General features: G+C 49.3%; 1 protein-coding gene across 2 annotated transcripts in view; it reads right to left on the bottom strand.

The window, feature by feature from the left end:
• Window positions 1-21,647, bottom strand: part of LOC132406452 (zinc finger protein Gfi-1b-like) — a 51,170-nt gene that overhangs the window by 12,677 nt on the left and 16,846 nt on the right. For both annotated transcript variants that reach the window (XM_059992153.1, XM_059992154.1), the window contains exons 2-3: window positions 1,394-1,525; window positions 318-575 (exon numbers count right to left, since the gene is read on the bottom strand). In XM_059992153.1, the coding sequence (XP_059848136.1) occupies window positions 318-575; window positions 1,394-1,493 (358 nt within the window). In that variant the 5' untranslated portion in view covers window positions 1,494-1,525. The remainder of the gene's footprint in view (window positions 1-317; window positions 576-1,393; window positions 1,526-21,647) is intronic.

Raw genomic sequence — 21,647 nt, 5'->3', positions numbered from 1 at the left:
AATATTCTGGTCTTTGTCAGTGAATTGAAACATTAACTCTTGTCTCTCTCACACATATGCTGTCTGACCTGCTGAGTACTTCCAGCATCTGCAGTTTTTTGCTCCCAGTAGATGGGTTAGATGTGTACCTAGTTTGAACTTTAAACATCAGCATTGTAACTCCCTCTCAATACACCACCGAATGCCAGATTGGATTATTGGGACCAGCCTTCAGGCAAAGGGCCACAGAGCCCTTCTCCACATTTTGGGGGAGTTTATAATTATTGACCAACCTATTCTTCTCTCCCCAAATGTCTTTTTGGGTTTCGATGCCATACCTGGAGGGGAACGAGGTCCCCAGAGGTCCTCACACTTGGGACTTTTCTCGCGTACTTCCTCCTCTGTTCCTGGAGAAGGTGAGTGGCCGTCCTTTGTGTCTCCTGAGCCGGCGGGTGTCTGAGGAGCTCTCCAGCACTTTGACTTGGAGCTGCAGACTGAGGTGGAGTTCTCGATGGGTTTGAGGCTCCGCGAGGACTCCTCTAACTTAATTACAAGAGATGGCATTTCCTGAGCTGCGGATTCCACTTGTCCAGTCACTGCAGAGAAGAAGGTAAGTCAGCGGTGGGTCCATGGGTACATCTAGATCATGGCACAGGGAGCTCTCACATTAGCATTTACATTTGGAGACCATTCAGCCCACTGAATGATGCTAGCTGTCAGAGCACTCCTATCAATCTTATTGATCTAATCATAGTCATAGATCCATTCAGCTCAGAAACAGGTCTTTGGTCCCAACTAATCTGTGACCAAGATGTCAACCTGACCTAGTCTTATGGGTCCATGTTTGACTGATCCTCCTCTAAATTCTTCCTGCCAAATGTTGACATTATACCCATTTCAACCACTTCCTCTGGCAGCTCCATCCACACACAAACCCAAAGGCTCCTCATTTTCCTATCGAATCTTGGCCCTCTCTCCTTGAACCTATGCCCTGTAGTTCTTGATTCTAGACTCTGGAAAAAAGACTGTGTACATTTACCCTACCTCTGCCCCTCTATAAGATCACCCCCCCTCCTTCAGTCTTCTTTGTACAAAGGAACAAAATCCTGGCCTGCCTAACCTCTCCCTATTATCCAGCCCAGCACCAAGATGGGAATCACCCAGAGGGCATTGGATGTTGGGAATTCCCCTCCCACCGGAGTGTGGAGGCTCTATGGTTGCTGAGTATACTCAAGACCGAGTTAGTCCTTCATCAGCAGGGATGAGTTGGGTTCAAGGGCCTGTTTCTGTGCTGTATCACTCCTTGACTCCAATAGTGTTTGAGGCGGATGTGGTTGGTGCAGGAAAGAAGGGCTGAATGGACATATGTACACCACACGCTCAGGCGAAGGTGACATTGCTGGTTGTTCCTTACCTGAAGGGTCTGCAAGGCTGATCACGTAATCATCTTCATCGAACCGCTGGCCCTGGTAGCTGTTGAACCGCTTACTCCTCACCAGAAAAGAACGAGGCATCCTGAAAGTGTCACGCCTCAGGTCTCTGCGTCCTGTGAAGGGGAACCCATCAGGTTATTGTGAGCTTGAGCCAGAAATGGGCTGGATGAAATGGAGCACCGGATGTAGAATGGCAAGGTAGAAGAAGCGTGGTAACAGAAAATAGTGTCAAGCTCTCAGCAACAGAGTGAAGCACCAAACTCTAAACAACCCCATCACTGGGCACTGGACATTGACTACTGGACACAGGGCATTGACCACTGGACACTGGGTGTTGACCACTGGACACAGGGCATTGACCACTGGACACTGGGCACTGACCACTGGACACTGGGTGTTGACCACTGGGCACTGGACATTAACCACTGGACACTGGGTATTGACCACTAGACACTGGGTATTAACCATGGGGCACAGGGCATTGATCACTGGGCATAGGGTATTGATCACTAGATACAGGGTATTGACCACTGGACACACAGTAAATCTCCACACCTACCCCCACACTCCCTGCACCCTGAGCCACACCTGTGTCATGACAGAGGCACACATGCCAAATTTAGTAGGTGATGAACCCATGTAGAGTGACCAAACTGAGAAATGAACATGTTGTGTGAGAACATTAGAACTTGGACCAGTAGTCATCCACACTGTCCCTTCAAACTTGCTCCTCATGCGTTTGAATCACAGGCGATCTCCACCTTCCACACCAGGTCCCTCCATTATCCTCTGATCCCTCAATGTCCAGATACACGCCTACCTCTGTACAGAATGGACATGACGGATCTTCCATGGCAGTCCAGGGTAGAGAATTCTCAAGCTCCCCCATCTTTGAGATAAGGAATATTTTTTTTCTTCCACCCCTTACTCTGGGAAATGTCTCCAACAGGGAAACGTTCTCTCTGCATCCATCGGTAGAGCTTTGAAACAATTTTGTATATTTCAATGCCATCTGCTTTCATCCTAAACTTCCCAAACACCCGGCCCCACTTCACACAGTTTCTCCTCATGGACCAAATCCAATAACACTAGAACCAATTTGATGAATCTGCACTTTGTTCCCTCTGTGGCTTAAGTGAAGTTTCTATAACTGCATGCACTGTTTCAGGTGAGGTCTCACTAAAGCACTGTATAACCAAAACCCTTGTGGAATAAAAGGAGAACAGACCATTTTTCTCCAGCATCTCTGTGCATGCTAGTCTTCTGTAGCTTTTGTGTACACACACCCAGGTCCCGATGGACAACAACGTTACCTAGTCCTTATCACTTTACTGACGCATAACATCACTGTGATGTGCACCAGAGTGGGCGATCTCACGTTTTTCCAAGTGATGTTTGACTGGCCTAACTCTCATCCATTTAGTCACCTTGGCTGCACCATCCTGAAGTCACTTGACACCCTCCTCTGTGTTCACAGTCTCCGCTAGCTTTGCATCATTGGCTCACCGCGAAGTGCGTGGCAGCATGTCAGCGTAGTGGTTAGCGTAACGCCCTACAGCACCAGCGATCAGAGTTCAATTCCTGCCGCTGTCTGTAAGGAGCTTGTATGCTCTCCCCATGTGGATCTCCTCAGTTTCCTCTCAAATTCCGAAGATGTACATGCTAGGGTTACTAACAAACGTGAGGCACAGGAAAATCTGTAGATGCTGGAAATCCAAGCAACGCACACAAAATGCTTCTACCCTCTCCTATCTGATTCCCTCTCCTCCAGCCCTTTATCTCTTTCACCAATCAACTTCCCAGCTCTTTACTTCACCCCCTTGCCCCCTCTCAGCTCACCTACCACCTCTTGCCCCCTCACCTTCTTATTCAGACTTCTCATCTTTTTTTCCAGGCCTCATGAAGGGTCTCAGCCCGAAATGTCAACTGTTCACTCTTTTCCACTGATGCTACCTGGCCTGCTGAGTTCCTCCAGCATTTTGTCTGCATTGCTTAGGGTTACTAAGTTGTGGGTGTGCCACTTTGGCTCCCGAAGCACAATGATACCTGTGGGCTGCCCCAGCACATTCTTGGACTGTGTAGGTTAGAAACTTAAAAACAAAGAAGCATAGAAAACCTACAGCACAATACAGGCCCTTCGACCCACAAAGCTGTGCCAAATGTGTCCTTACCTTTGAAATTACCTAGGGTTACCCATAGCCCTCTACATTTCCATGTATCTATGCAGGAGCCTCTTAAAAGACCCTATCGTATCTGCCTCCACCACCGTTGCCGGCAGCCCATTCCATGCACTCACCACTCTCTGTATAAAAAACTTACCCCTGATATCTCCTCTGTACCTACTCCCTAGCACCTTAAAACTATGAACTTTTGTGCTAGCCGTTTCAGCCCTGGGAAAAGTGTCTGACTATTCACACTATCAATGCCTCTCATCTTTTTGTACACCTCTATCAGGTCACACCTCTCAGGTCACCTTTTGTACACCTCTCATCCTCTTTCGCTCCAAGGAGAAAAAGTCAAGTTCACTCAACCTTTTCTTGTAAGGAATGCTCCCCAATCCAGGCAGCATCCTTGTAAATCTCCTCTGCACCATTTCTTTGGTTTCCACATCCTTCCTGTAGTGAGGTGACCTGAACTGAGCACAGGTTGTTGGCACAAGTGACACATCTTGATGTTTTGATGTACATGTTAATCTATAATCTCTGTTGATGTACAGTAAGTGATAAAAAGCTGGATTTCCAGCGTCCGTCCTCACAACACCCACTATTCTAGCTTGAGAACTAATTCTAAACGTGGTGGTGTGAGCCCTGAGGCTCCTGATGGCAGCAGTGATAAGAGACAGCGTGTAGTGGTGGGGGTCCCTGATCATGGATGCTGCTTTTCTGCGACAGCATTTCATGTTGGTGTGCTTAATTGTGGGGAGAGCTTTACCCATGATGGACTGGGCCAAATCCACTACTTTTTGTAGGATTTTCCATTCAAGGGCATCAGTGCTTCTATATCAAGTTGTGATGCCATCAGTCGCAGTTACATGGAGTGCAGCATCCATCATCAAAGACTCCCACCATCCAGGCCATGCCTTCTTCTCACTAATACCCTTTGGCAGGGGGTATTGAAACCTTAGATCCCACACCACCAGCTTCAGGAACCTTACAACCATCAGGCTCCCGAACCGGCATCGATAATTAATCACAACTCTGAACTGATTCTACAACCTACGGTCTCACTTTCAAAGATCCTTTATTACATGTTCTCAGTATTACTTTCATTTGCATATTTTGTCTTCTTTTGCAGATTGATTGTTTGTCAGTCTTTGTTACTGAGCTTCAGGACTCACACCACCAGGTTCAAGAATAGTTATTACCCCTCAACCATCAGACTCTTGAACCAAAGGGGATAACTTCACACACCCCATCACTGAAATGCTCCCACAGCCTATGGACTTACTGTCAAGGATTCTTCATCTTATGTTCTCAGTATTTATTTCTTATTTAGTTATTATTATTTCTTTATTTTTGCATTTGCATTGGTTGACCCAAGTTGGTGTGGTCTTTCATTGATTCTGCTATGGTTATTATCCTATGGATTTATTGAGTATGCCCACAAGAAAATAAATCTCAGGGCTGTATATGGTGACATACATATACTTTGATAATACCTTTACTTTGAACTTCACTTTCTTGTAAAATTCTATTGTATTGTATTTCTTTTTCTTGTAAATGCCTGCCAGGAAATGAATCTTAAGATAGTATATGGTAACAAATGCACACTTTGATAATTAATTTACTGTTAAGTTTGAATTTTTAAATTTACCTTGTATTTCGAATATGGACCATGCTGGATACAGTAATCTAGTTATCTATTTAATACTGTTTTTCTATTACTGTCTTGTTTTTATCTACCGCTTTGTCTGATTGCCTGAGAGGAAGCCAAACAGAGTTTCATTGTATCTATGTATAATGACAATAAAGCTCATTCAATTCAAATCAATTCCTACTGTATTGAATTGAATTGACTTTATTTCTTACATCCTTCACATACATGAAGAGTAAAAATCTTTATGTTTCATCTCCATCTAAATGTGCCATGTGCAATCATAGTGATTTATAATAATTTATAATAAATAGAACAGTCAATGTAATAGAGAGCACACTCAAATCAGCATGAGTTCATCAATCTGACGGCCTGGTGGAAGAAGCTGTCCCAGAGCCTGTTGGTCCTGGCTTTTATGCTGCAGTACCACTTCCCAGATGGTAGCTGCTGGAATAGATAGTGGTTGGGTTGATTTGGTCCTCAGTGATCCTACGGGCCCTTTTTAGTCACCTGTCCTTGTAAATGTCCTGAATCATGGGAGGTTTTACAACTACAGATGCGCTGGGCTGTCCGCACCCCTCTCTGCAGAGTCCTGTGATTGAGGGAGGTACATTTCCCATACCAGGCAGTGATGCAGCCAGTCAGGATGTTCTCAATTGTGCCCCTGTAGAAAGTTCTTAGGATTTGAAGGCCCATACCAAACTTCCTCAACAGTCTGAAGTGAAAGAGGGGCGCTGTTGTGTCTTTTTCACCACACAGCAGGTGTGTACAGACCACGTGAGGTCCTCGGTGATGTGGATGCCGAGGAACTTTAAGCTGTTTGCCCTCTCAACCCCAGATCCATTGATGTCAATGGGGGTTAGCCCGTCTCCATTCCTCCTGTAATCCACAACCAGCTCCTTTGTTTGTGCGACAATGAGGGAGAGGTTGTTTCCTTGACACCACTGTGTCAGAGAGGTAATTTCTTCCCTGTAGGCTGCCTCATTATTATTTGAGATTAGGCCAATCAATGTGGTGTCATCGGCAAATTTAATTAGCAGATTGGAGCTGTGGGTGGCGACACAGTCATGGGTGTACAGAGAGTAAAGGAGGGGACTCAGTACACAGCCCTGAGGGGCTCCTAATCTTGTTATACTGTGATCATGATACAGTGACCTTGTCTTATAACTGTTCACATATCGATGGAGATGTGCATCTTAATTGAGTACTGTGCTCGTACAGAGAAACAAGAGGGAAGCAGACCCTTCAGCCCATTGAGTCTGTGGTGGCCACCAAACACGATTTACACCAACTCAACATTAATCTCACTTTCTACTTCTCCCATTATCACCAACTCTGCCCTCCCATTCAACCACTCACCCAGGCACAGCTTATTGCAGCCAAGTAATCCTCCTGCGACGTGGCATCCAGCAGAAGCCCGCGTGGTGACAAGTGGAACAAACAGGCTCCATGTAGGCAGCACCAGCGGTCAGGATTGAATCTGAGTCTTGAGTCAGCTGATCTACTAGCCGGGCCATAGTAATGTCCTCACTGTGGATAGCGACTGCTTTGCTGGAGCACGTCGCCCGATCCCCAAGCTGTATAGCAACTCTGTTATCTACAGACACTATATGAGCCACTAATATTTCTGTCTGACTGCTCCCCTGTTAGTGGGAGAGAGAGCCTGCGGCATGTTGAAGGCTGGGCTATGGACTATAGTTTTTCTTGGACTGTACATCATGGGCTCTTTGAGGGCCTTGCTACTGCTTGCTTGGTGGTTGGGCGCTTCCTGCTGGAATGTGGGGGAGGGGGAATGCTGCTACTTGTGTATGGGAGGGGGATTTTGTGGTTCTAACATTTTCCTGCCTTTCATTCTTTGGGTTTTCTTTCAGTTTCCTGGGCGTCTGTGAAGAGCAGGAATTTCAGGTCGTATACCATATACATTCTCTGACATTAAATGGAACCGTTGCACTTTGAATATGATGGCCATGTTGTCAAAATGGTTGTGTTGGGCGTGCTTGATCAGGAAGAGTGTCGAGGCCTTTGGGGTGTTGTGGTACGCGGAGCAGTGACCTAGTTGTAAAGTGAGCAGTTTCATCAGTGGCTATTCATAGTCACTCTTAAAGAGATGATGAAGATGTTGTGCAAAGTGAATGAGTCTGCGAGCTGATATGCTGAGTGTAAGTATAGCAGCTTCTGCAAAAAAAAAATGATGATATTGTGCATAATCACTGTGCAGTTGCAACACCACCAAGGCCATTTTGCTCAAAATAACTGTGCTGAAATAAACGCAGTTGCGATCTGCACTCTCTTGTGCATCCCGATGAAGGATCTCAGCCAAAATGAGACCCTCTATAGATGTGCCTGACTTGCTGCGTCCCTGCAGCTTTTTGCATGTGTTGCTCAAGATTTCCAGTACCTGCAGAATCTCTCCTGTTTATATCTTGTATGGTGACTGATTTGCCTATAGGACCACTCAGACAATGACTGCAGTGACTGTTGTTATAGTGAGTATACATTGCACAGGGTGTTAGAGAGCTACATGACAGCTTGTGGAGTGAGGATATGGAGAGGGAATCAGGGTAATGGAAAGAGAATGATGGACTGGGAGACTACAGTGAAATTTGAGATTGTGAACTGGGCTTTGGCAAATCAGGCAGAGGACAGAAATATGGAGGGGGCAGTGACTGACAAGGGATTGGGATTTGGAGTGGGAATCTTCAGGGTGGGGATGAAGGAAATGTGGGGAAAGCGTGTCCGGTGTCTCTTAGTATTTACTTAGCCCAGCAGTCTGGGAAAGAGAAGGTGAACAAGCAGCTGGCTGGGAAGGAAGCGATGTTGGAGAATTAAATCACAAACACAAGAGATTCTGCAGGTGCTGGAAATCCAGAGCAACAAAAACAGTGCTGGAGGAACTCAGCAGGTCAGGCAGCATCTATGGAAATGAATAAATAGTCAATGTTACAGGCCAGGACTCTTCTTCAGGACTGGGAAGGAAGGGAGAAGATGTCCTAGTAAACATGTGGGTTGAGGGAAAAGAGGCTGTCTTGGTGGAGCCAGGTGGGTGGGAAAGATCAAGGGCTGGAGAAGAAAGAATCGGACAGGAGAGGAGAGTGGACAATTTAGGCGAAAGGGAAAGCAGAGGGGATTAAAGGGGAAATGATGGGCAGGTGAGAAGAAGTGAAAGGGGGAAATAGGGGAAGGGGAAGGAATGATGGAAAATGCACCCTGCAGGAAGGTAGACTGGGGACCTCTCAGGCCACAGAATAATCAGAATCAGGCCTCAGACTGCCGCAAGGCAGCCCCAAATCTAAGGCCCATTCTGTTGAAATCCTCATATGCAGAGTAGAATTTTGGACGTATGATGTTAAACATCTGACGGATGCTGTGAGCCAGTGTGTCACACGCACAGAAGAGGCAGAAAGTGGTAAACACCAGACATTCTGCATTTGCTGGAGACCTACAGCAACACATGCAAATTGCTGGAGGAACTCAGCAAGTCAAGCAGCAGATTGATGTTCCAGGCCCAGATCTTCTGCCCCCTCCCTTTCCAGTCCCAATGAAGGGTCTAGGCCTGAAATGTCAACTGTTTACTCCTACCCACTAATACTGCCACACTTGCTGAATTCCTCCAGCATTTTGTGTGCATTGAGAAGAGAGGGCAACAAGTTTGTCATGTGGCAAGTATTAGGCCGAAGTACAAAGTGACCTTGTTGTAGACCTAGTGCCCAGCAAGCACTGAAACCACAATTTCCCTTCTCAAGCAACAGAACTGCATTAAGCAGGGAGGGGCTGTATATTCAGCAAGACTCACCCCCACAAAATCAAAACCAAATTAGCACAGGGCTCGACATGTTGCAATCTGACCCTGTGCATTAAGTTGACATTTTGAACAACTTTATCTCACACCAAGAGGTGGGAAGCTGTTGGAGATTCTGGTGTTGTTGAGTCAGCCCACCTAACACCAAAACCCAGAAATAGAGCGCTGGGGAAAATCTTGCCGGGAAAGTGTCAGTAAGTTCACAGCCCCACATCCCTGTGAGTGTTAAAGACACAGCAGCTTCCCCATAAGATGAACTGAGAGCTGTGAATCTCTAGATCTTGCTGGCTAATTAACACCATTCTGCCCTTGATGTCACTGAGAAAACCTCCCTTTTATTTTTAGGAGCCTGCAGTAGATAATTAACAGTAACAGTGCAAAAACATTTTTTTAAACACCTTCCAGTTAATGTAACATCAGTTAATTAATATGGCTATAAAAGGAACAAATTAAACTGTTTAATCATTCCTGATAGAACTAACACTTCTAAGTCTCTTTCTCTGCAGCTGTTAAGCCTACAGTATCTTCTTTCTTTTCTCTCCATTTCTTTTTCCATTCCTTAATTAGGTCCAGTCACTCTGTTCCCCCTACAGTGCAGCTATCAACATCCACTACCTGGAAACTCTAAAGCACCATGTCCAAACTGCAACTAATTCCTTGGCTAAATAAATACTCAGAGACACAGGACACCCAGCCAGGTTCCAGGGTACACACATACACAGAATCCCCAACACAATTACATCTGAGTCATAGGATACATATTTCTGGGTCTGAGGATACACGCACTGCACCTGGGTTCCAGGAGACACACACACCTGGCTATCTATAACCGCTACAAATCGTACCACAAATCATTTTTGAGGTGCTGCCTCTAAAAGGTGACATCCATCATTAAGGACCCCCAGCACGTGGGACATGCCCTCTTCCCACTGCTACTATTGGGAAGGAGGAAGACACACAGTCAATGATTCAGGAACAGCTTCTTCCCATCTGCCATCCAATTTCAGAATGGACATTGAACCCATGAACACTATCTCACTACTTTTTATTTCCATTTTTGCTTTGCACTACTTATTTAATTGAACAATATATATATATATATTTAATGTAATTCAATTTTTTCTATTATTATGTTTTGCATTGTACTGCTGTTGCAAAGTTATCAAATTTTACAATATATGCCGATAATACTAAACCAGATTCTGATACCTCTACAAAGTTATGATCTGTACTTCATATCTTAATTATTGCTGCTTTATTTGAAGCTGTACCACAGGTCCCCCTTTATGGAATCATTCTAAAAGACATCCACTTCAGAAATACCCTGTCAATTGTCAAACATTTTGGAAACTGCTGAAAACTGTAACATATGTACAAGTCCTTGTTCAAGTTGGTCTCCCTGTGGTACACTCAGGGTGGTTGGCACCATAGTCCTGGTGCAGCATCCTGTATATTGATGAGACCTGTTGAGAATTGGCAGACTGCTTCTCTGAGCACCTACGCTCTGCCTACCAGATCTCCTGGTGGCAACCCATTTTAATTCCACTTCCCATTCCCATCCCGACATGTCAGTCTGTGGTTCCCTCTTCTGTCGCGATGAGGCCACACTCAGGTTGGAGGAGCAGCATCTTATATTCTGTCTTTGTAGCCTCCAACTCGATGGCCTGAACACCAATTTCTTGAACTCCTGGTAATTGCCCGCTCCTCCTTCACCATTCCCCATTCCCATTTCCCTCTCTGACCTTATCTCTTTACCTGCCCGTCACCTCCCTCTGGTGCTCCTCCCCCTTCCCTTTCTTGAATGGTCTGTCCTCTCCAATCAGAGAAAGCAGGTACAGGGTTCTGAGTTGGATGATCAGCCATGATCATACTGAATGGCCTTGCAGGCTCGAAGGGCCGAATGGCCTACTCCGGCACCTATTTTCTATGTTTCTATTCCCCCATCTCCAGCCCTTTGTGTCTTTCACCAATTAACTTCCCAGCTCTCTACTTCATCCCTCCCTCTCTTTTGGTTTCACCAATCATCTACCACCATGTACTTCTTCCTTCCCTCTCCCCATCATCTTGCTGTAACCTCTCATCATTTATTCTCCAGTCCTGGTGAAGGGTCTCAGTCTGAAATGTTGACTGTTTACTCTTTTCCATCGATGCTGTTTTGACCTGCTTGAGTACCTCCAGCATTTTGTGTGCATTGCTTGGATTCCCAGCATCCCAGCATTACAGAAACAGCAAGTTTTCCTGTAATAACCTCCCACCATGATTCCTTGGAAGATATCTATAATGAAATCAATAATCCAATGTGGGTCTAGTGTGGGAACTTTGTCCACCCCATTCTGATTGGCAGATACTGTATTAAATTATTGGGAGGCAAAGCAGATAAAGATAATTGTTTTAAGGGCTGCATGCTGATCGTCATCACTGTAGAAGCTGTGAGCGTGAGCTGTCACTGAAATGGAATTCGTTTATTATTGTCCCACTTACCGAGATACAGTGACATGCTTGTCTTGCATACTGTTCGTACAGATCCGATCATTTCACAGTACATTCAAGTAGAACAAGGTAAATCGTAACAGAGGATGACCAGAGTAAGGGTAGGACCGATCGGTGATAGAAAAGGAAACTGTGCCTGGAGTAAAAGGAGGTAGGTGAGGTCCTTAATGAATAATTTGCTTCAGTATTCACTTTGCCAAATATGAGGACAGATAAAACAGGTTGATATGCTGGAATAGTTTGATGTCATGAAAGAGGATAGGCTAGAAATTTTGGAAAACATCTGAAAAGATAAACTGTGGGGCCGGACAGGATATACCCAAGTTACTACGGAATGTGAGGGAAGAGATTGCTGAGCCTTTGGCGACGATCTTTGCATTCTCACTGGGAGCAGGAATACTGTAGTATCAGATGATTGGAGGGTTGCAAACGCTATTCCATTGTTCAAGAAAGGGAGCAGGGATAATCCTGGGTTTTGTAGACCAGAGAGTTTTACTTCAGTGGAGGGCAAAATATTGGAGAGGATCCGTAGAGACAGGATTTATGAGTATCTGAAGAAGCATAGTTTGATTAGGGATAGTCAGCATGGCTTTGTGAGGGGTAGGTCATGCCTCATGATCCTGACTGAATTCTTTGAGGATGTGACAAAGTACGTTGATAAAGGTAGAGCTGTGCATGTGGTGCTTATGGATTTTAGTAAGGCGTTTCATAAGTTTTCCCCAAGATAGACTCATTCAGAAAGTCAGGAGGCATGGGATCCTGGAAAACTTGGCTGTGTGGATACAATTGGCTTGCCAGTGGAAGACAGAGGGTGGTAGTGATGGAGAGTATTCTGCCTGGAGCTCAGTGACCAATGGTGAGTCTGCTCTGTAGCCCCTACTCTCTGTGATTTTTATAAATAACTTAGATGCGGAAGTGGAAGGATGAGTTAGTAGGTTTGCAGATGATACGAGGTTTGGCGGAGTTGTGGATAATTTGGAGGAATGTTGTAGGCTGCAATGGGACATTAACGGGATGCAGAACCGGACTGAGAAGTGGCAGACCAAATGGATTTCAATCCCAAAAATGAGAAGTGATTCATTTTGGAAGGTCAGAAGGCAGAATACAGAGTCAATGGCAGGATTCTAGGCAGTGTGGAGGAACTAAGGGATCTTAGGGTAAACGTCTATAGATCTCCTGAAGTTGCTGCATAAGTTGATAGGGTTGTTAGGAAGGTGTATGATGTGTTGATCTTCGTTAGCCACACTTGAAATATTGTGTTCATATCTGGTCACCTCATTATAGGAAGAGTGTGGAAGCTTTAGAGTGGGTGTAGAGGAAATTTACTAGGATACTGCTTGGACTAGGGCACATGTCTTATGAAGATAGGACTTTTCTCTTTGGAGTGAAGGAGGATGAAAGGTGATTTTTTAAAGGTGTACAGTGTGATATGAGGCATAGACAGAGTACGTAGCCAGAGGCTTATTATCAGGGCAGACGTGGCTAATACAAGGGGATTGATTTTAAGGTGATTGAAGTATGGTGGGGGAGGGGGGGTGGTTTCAGAGGTAGACTCTTTACACAATGGTGTGGGTGTGTGGAATACACCCAGGGAAGATAGTAGGGGCAGATATAGTAGGAGTATTTGAGGAACTCTTAGATAGGCACATGCTTTTTTTAAAAACTTTTTTTAATTGTATTTCAAGTAGTTACAAAATAAAAGTATGGAAAAAAATGTATATTACCCATCCCCCCTGCCCGATAGGCACATGCTTGATAGAAAAATGGAGGGCGGTTATAGAGGGAAGGGTTAAATTGGTCTTAGAGTAGGTTGGCAACAACATTGAGGGCCTAGGGGCCTGTACTATGCTGTAATGTTCTATGTGCTAATGCAGAATGATGTGTAACAACCGCCAAGAAAGGGCAGTGCAGGTAAACAAAGTGCAAGATCATAACGAGGTTGATTGTGAGGTCAGGAGTCCATCAACAGACCTCAGGTCGTCTGAAGGCACAACTGCTCTTCCCTCCCCGTCATCCACCACACACGTGCCAATTAGGGCCATGTGCCGAGCCCGTTTCTGTACACTCTGCTCACACACGGTTCCACAATCAAACACCAGAGAAAACACATCGTTCAGTTTGTGAGTGATGAGAGAATGGTGCGGCTCATCACCAGCAACAATGAGACGGCCTACAGAGAGGTGGTGAAAGAGCCAGCGGCCTGGTCCCGGGTGAATAACCTCTTCCACACCGTCAACCAGATAAAGGGGATGGTTAATGACGTTAGGAGAACTCACCCCGCGTTACATCAACAGCACAGCAGTGGAAACCGAGGAGTTTCGAACTCCAGGGAGTGCACATATTGCACATTTCTCAGGGTCCCAAAGCACATTCGACACAATGAGAAAAGCTGACCAATGCCTCTTCTTTCCATTGAGGGTGAAGAGAGATGGACTATGCACACCTATGCTCACATAATCTTACAGACGCACAGTATCGTAGTGTACGGCATCACTGCATGGTACAGAGACCTCACTACAGTGGACTGGAAAACTCTAGAATGGGTAGTCAAAACTGTCCAAAGTACCATCAGCAAAAGCCTATGCAGCATCAAGGACATACATACAGAAAGGTGTCGGGCAAGAGTCAGTAACATGAAGGATCCGACCCACTCTGTTCATGGACTGTTTGTCCCACTCCCATCAGCTACATAACATCCACGCGAGGACTGCGAGACTGAAACAGTCAATTTCCCCAAGCAGTAAAGCTAATCAACACTTCCACCCCTCCACATTCCCAATCACCCACTAACCCACCCTTCCACATTCCCAATCACCCACTAACCCACCCCCACACATTCCCAACCACCCTAACCCACCCCCCCACATTCCCAATCACCCACTAACCCACCCCTCCACATTCCCAACCCCCTAACCCACCCCTCCACATTCCCAATCACCCACTAACACAACCCTCCACATTCCCAATCACCCACTAACCAACCCCTCCACATTCCCAATCACCCTAACCCACCCCTTCACATTCCCAATCACCCACTAAACCACCCCTCCACATTCCCAACCACCCTAACCCACCCCTCCACATTCGCAATCACCCACGAACCCACCCCTCCACATTCCCAACCACCCACTAACCCACCCCTCCACATTCCCAATCACCCACTACCCACCCCTCCACATTCCCAACTACCCTAACCCACCCCTCCACATTCCCAATCACCCACTAACCCACCCCTCCACATTCCCAATCACTCACTAACCCACCCCTCCACATTCCCAACCACCCTAACCCACCCCTCCACATTCCCAATCACCCTAACCCACCCCTTCACATTCCCAATCACCCACTAAACCACCCCTCCACATTCCCAACCACCCTAACCCACCCCTCCACATTCGCAATCACCCACGAACCCACCCCTCCACATTCCCAACCACCCACTAACCCACCCCTCCACATTCCCAATCACCCACTACCCACCCCTCCACATTCCCAACTACCCTAACCCACCCCTCCACATTCCCAATCACCCACTAACCCACCCCTCCACATTCCCAATCACTCACTAACCCACCCCTCCACATTCCCAACCACCCTAACCCACCCCTCCACATTCCCAACCACCCACTAAACCACCCCTCCACATTCCCAACCACCCTAACCCACCCCTCCACATTCCCAATCACCCATTAACCCACCCCTCCACATTCCCAATCACCGACTAACCCAGCCCTCCACATTCCCAATCACCCACTAACCCACCCCACCACATTCCCAATCACCCACTAACCCACCCCTCCACATTCCCAACCACTAACCCACCCCTCCACATTCCCAATCACCCACTAACCCACCCCTCCACATTCCCAATCACCCACTAACCCACCCCTCCACATTCCCAATCACCCACTAACCCACTCCTCCACATTCCCAATCACCCACTAACCCACCCCTCCACATTCCCAACCACCCTAACCCACCCCTCCACATTCCCAATCACCCTAACCCACCCCTCCACATTCCCAATCACCCACTAACCCATCCCTCCACATTCCCAACCACCCTAACCCACCCCTCCACATTCCCAATCACCCACTAACCCACCCCTCCACATTCGCAACCACCCTAACCCACCCCTCCACATTCCCAACCACCCTAACCCACCACTCCACATTCCCAATCACCCACTAACCCACCCCTCCACATTCCCAATCACCCACTAACCCACCCCTCCACATTCCCAATCACCCACTAACCCACCCCTCCACATTCCCAATCACCCTCTAACCCACCCCTCCACATTCCCAACCACCCTATCCCACCCCTCCACATTCCCAATCACCCACTAACCCACCCCTCCACATTCCCAATCACCCACTAACACACCACTCCACATTCCCAATCACCCTAACCCACCCCTCCACGTTCCCAACCACCCTAACCCACCCCTCCACATTCCCAATCACCCACTAACCCACCCCTCCACATTCCCAATCACCCACTAACCCACCCCTACACATTCCCAATCACCCTAACCCACCCCTCCACATTCCCAATCACCCACTAACCCACCCCTCCACATTCCCAATCACCCACTAACCCACCCCTCCACATTCCCAACCACCCTAACCCATCCCTCCACATTCCCAATCACCCACTAACCCACCCCTCCACATTCTCAATCACCCACTAACCCACCCCTCCACATTCCCAATCACCCACTAACCCACCCCTCCACATTCCCAACCACCCTAACCCACCCCTCCACATTCCCAATCACCCACTAACCCACTCCTCCACATTCCCAATCACCCACTAACCCACCCCTCCACATTCACAACCACCCTAACCCACCCCTCCACATTCCCAATCACCCTAACCCACCCCTCCACATTCCCAATCACCCACTAACCCACCCCTCCACATTCCCAATCACCCACTAACAGACCCCTTCACATTCCCAACCACTAACCCACCCCTCCACATTCCCAATCACCCACTAACCCACCCCTCCAGATTCCCAACCACCCTAACCCACTCCTCCACATTCCCAATCACCCACTAACCCACCCCACCACATTCCCAACCACCCTAACCCACCCCTCCACATTCCCAACCACCCACTAACCCACCCTTCCACACTCCCAATCACCCACTAACCCACCCCTCCACATTACCAATCTCCCTAACCCACCCCACCACATTCCCAATCACCCACTAACCCACCCCTCCACATTCCCAATCACCCAGTAACACACCCCTCCACATTCCCAATCACCCACTAACCCACCCCTCCACATTCCCAACCACCCTAACCCACCCCTCCACGTTCCCAATCACCCACTAACCCACCCCTCCACATTCCCAACCACCCTAACCCATCCCTCCACATTCCCAACCACCCACTAACCCACCCCTCCACATTCCCAACCACCCACTAACCCACCCCTCCACATTCCCAATCACCCACTAACCCACCCCTCCACATTCCCAATCACCCTAACACACCCCTCCACATACCCAACCACCCACTAACCCACCCTTCCACATTCCCAACCACCCTGACCCACCCCTCCACATTCCCAATCACCCACTAACCCACCCCTCCACATTCCCAATCACCCACTAACCCACCCCTCCACATTCCCAACCACCCTAACCCACCCCTCCACATTCCCAACCACCCACTAACCCACCCCTCCACATTCCCAACCACCCACTAACCCACCCCTCCACATTCCCAATCACCCACTAACCCACCCCTCCACATTCCCAATCACCCTAACCCACCCCTCCACATACCCAACCACCCACTAACCCACCCTTCCACATTCCCAACCACCCTGACCCACCCCTCCACATTCCCAACCACCCTAACCCAGCCCTCCACATTCCCAACAACCCACTAACCCACCCCTCCACATTCCCATCCACCCACTAACCCACCCCCCCACATTCCCAACCACCCACTAACCCACCCCTCCACATTCCCAATCACCCACTAACCCACCCCTCCACATTCCCAATCACCCTAACCCTACCCTCCACTTTCCCAATCACCCTAACCCACCCCTCCACATTCCCAATCACCCACTAACCCACCCCTCCACATTCCCAATCACCCACTAACCCACCCCTCCACATTCCCAACCACCCTAACCCATCCCTCCACATTCCCAATCACCCACTAACCCACCCCTCCACATTCTCAATCACCCACTAACCCACCCCTCCACATTCCCAACCACCCTAACCCACCCCTCCACATTCCCAATCACCCACTAACCCACCCCTCCAAATTCCCAATCACCCAGTAACCCACCCCTCCACATTCCCAACCACCCTAACCCACCCCTCCACATTCCCAATCACCCTAACCCACCCCTCCACATTCCCAATCACCCACTAACCCACCCCTCCACATTCCCAATCACCCACTAACCACCCCTCCACATTCCCAACCACCCTAACCCACCCCTCCACATTCCCAATCACCCACTAACCCACCCCTCCACATTCCCAATCACCCACTAACCCACCCCTCCACATTCCCAACCACCCTAACCCACCCCTCCACATTCCCAATCACCCTAACCCACCCCTCCACATTCCCAATCACCCACTAACCCACCCCTCCACATTCCCAATCACCCACTAACAGACCCCTTCACATTCCCAACCACTAACCCACCCCTCCACATTCCCAATCACCCACTAACCCACCCCTCCACATTCCCAACCACCCTAACCCACTCCTCCACATTCCCAATCACCCACTAACCCACCCCTCCACATTCCCTACCACCCTAACCCACCCCTCCACACTCCCAATCACCCACTAACCCACCCCTCCACATTACCAATCTCCCTAACCCACCCCACCACATTCCCAATCACCCACTAACCCACCCCTCCACATTCCCAATCACCAACTAACACACCCCTCCACATTCCCAATCACCCACTAACCCACCCCTCCACATTCCCAACCACCCTAACCCACCCCTCCACATTCCCAATCACCCACTAACCCACCCATCCACATTCCCAACCACCCTAACCCACCCCTCCACATTCCCAACCACCCACTAACCCACCCCTCCACATTCCCAACCACCCACTAACACACCCCTCCACATTCCCAATCACCCACTAACCCACCCCTCCACATTCCCAATCACCCTAACCCACCCCTCCACATACCCAACCACCCACTAACCCACCCTTCCACATTCCCATCCACCCTGACCCACCCCTCCACATTCCCAATCACCCACTAACCCACCCCTCCACATTCCCAATCACCCACTAACCCACCCCTCCACATTCCCAACCACCCTAACCCACCCCTCCACATTCCCAACCACCCACTAACCCACCCCTCCACATTCCCAACCACCCACTAACCCACGCCTCCACATTCCCAATCACCCACTAACCCACCCCTCCACATTCCCAATCACCCTAACCCACCCCTCCACATACCCAACCACCCACTAACCCACCCTTCCACATTCCCAACCACCCTGACCCACCCCTCCACATTCCCAACCACCCTAACCCAGCCCTCCACATTCCCAACAACCCACTAACCCACCCCTCCACATTCCCATCCACCCACTAACCCACCCCCCCACATTCCCAACCACCCACTAACCCACCCCTCCACATTCCCAATCACCCACTAACCCACCCCTCTACATTCCCAATCACCCTAACCCTACCCTCCACTTTCCCAACCACCCACTAACCCAACCCTCCACATTCCAAATCACCCACTAACCCACCCCTCCACATTCCCAACCACCCACTAACCCACCCTTCCACATTCCCAACCACCCTGACCCACCCCTCCACATTCCCAACCACCCTAACCCACCCCTCCACATTCCCAATCACCCACAAACCCACCCCTCCACATTCCCAATCACCCACTAACCCAACCCTCCACATTCCCAATCACCCTAACCCACCCCTCCACATTCCCAACCACCCTGACCCACCCCTCCACATTCCCAACCACCCTAACCCACCCCTCCACATTCCCAATCACCCACTAACCCACCCCTCCACATTCCCAATCACCCACTAACCCACCCCTCCACATTCCCAATCACCCTAACCCATCCCTCCACATTCCCAATCACCCACTAACCCACCCCTCCACATTCTCAATCACCCACTAACCCACCCCCCCACATTCCCAATCACCCACTAACCCACCCCTCCACATTCCCAACCACCCTAACCCACCCCTCCACATTCCCAATCACCCACTAACCCACCCCTCCAAATTCCCAATCACCCAGTAACCCACCCCTCCACATTCCCAACCACCCTAACCCACCCCTCCACATTCCCAATCACCCTAACCCACCCCTCCACATTCCCAATCACCCACTAACCCACCCCTCCACATTCCCAATCACCCACTAACCCACCCCTCCACATTCCCAACCACCCTAACCCACCCCTCCACATTCCCAATCACCCACTAACCCACCCCTCCACATTCCCAATCACCCACTAACCCACCCCTCCACATTCCCAACCACCCTAACCCACCCCTCCACATTCCCAATCACCCTAACCCACCCCTCCACATTCCCAATCACCCATTAACCCACCCCTCCACATTCCCAATCACCCACTAACAGACCCCTTCACATTCCCAACCACTAACCCACCCCTCCACATTCCCAATCACCCACTAACCCACCCCTCCACATTCCCAACCACCCTAACCCACTCCTCCACATTCCCAATCACCCACTAACCCACCCCTCCACATTCCCAACCACCCTAACCCACCCCTCCACACTCCCAATCACCCACTAACCCACCCCTCCACATTCCCAATCACCAACTAACACACCCCTCCACATTCCCAATCACCCACTAACCCACCCTCCACATTCCCAACCACCCTAACCCACCCCTCCACATTCCCAATCACCCAGTAACCCACCCATCCACATTCCCAACCACCCTAACCCACCCTTCCACATTCCCAACCACCCTGTCCCACCCCTCCACATTCCCAATCACCCACTAACCCACCCCCCCACATTCCCAATCACCCACTAACCCACCCCTCCACATTCCCATCCACCCTAACCCACCCCTCCACATTCCCAACCACCCACTAACCCACCCCTCCACATTCCCAACCACCCATTAACCCACCCTTCCACATTCCCAACCACCCACTAACCCACCCCTCCACATTACCAATCTCCCTAACCCACCCCACCACATTCCCAATCACCCACTAACCCACCCCTCCACATTCCCAATCACCAACTAACACACCCCTCCACATTCCCAATCACCCACTAACCCACCCCTCCACATTCCCAACCACCCTAACCCACCCCTCCACATTCCCAATCACCCACTAACCCACCCATCCACATTCCCAACCACCCTAACCCACCCCTCCACATTCCCAACCACCCACTAACCCACCCCTCCACATTCCCAACCACCCACTAACACACCCCTCCACATTCCCAATCACCCACTAACCCACCCCTCCACATTCCCAATCACCCTAACCCACCCCTCCACATACCCAACCACCCACTAACCCACCCTTCCACATTCCCATCCACCCTGACCCACCCCTCCACATTCCCAATCACCCACTAACCCACCCCTCCACATTCCCAATCACCCACTAACCCACCCCTCCACATTCCCAACCACCCTAACCCACCCCTCCACATTCCCAACCACCCACTAACCCACCCCTCCACATTCCCAACCACCCACTAACCCACGCCTCCACATTCCCAATCACCCACTAACCCACCCCTCCACATTCCCAATCACCCTAACCCACCCCTCCACATACCCAACCACCCACTAACCCACCCTTCCACATTCCCAACCACCCTGACCCACCCCTCCACATTCCCAACCACCCTAACCCAGCCCTCCACATTCCCAACAACCCACTAACCCACCCCTCCACATTCCCATCCACCCACTAACCCACCCCCCCACATTCCCAACCACCCACTAACCCACCCCTCCACATTCCCAATCACCCACTAACCCACCCCTCTACATTCCCAATCACCCTAACCCTACCCTCCACTTTCCCAACCACCCACTAACCCAACCCTCCA

Source organism: Hypanus sabinus, chromosome 16 (assembly GCF_030144855.1).
Source record: "Hypanus sabinus isolate sHypSab1 chromosome 16, sHypSab1.hap1, whole genome shotgun sequence".
Lineage (NCBI taxonomy): Eukaryota > Metazoa > Chordata > Chondrichthyes > Myliobatiformes > Dasyatidae > Hypanus > Hypanus sabinus.
This window is presented reverse-complemented; position numbering and strand designations above follow the sequence as displayed.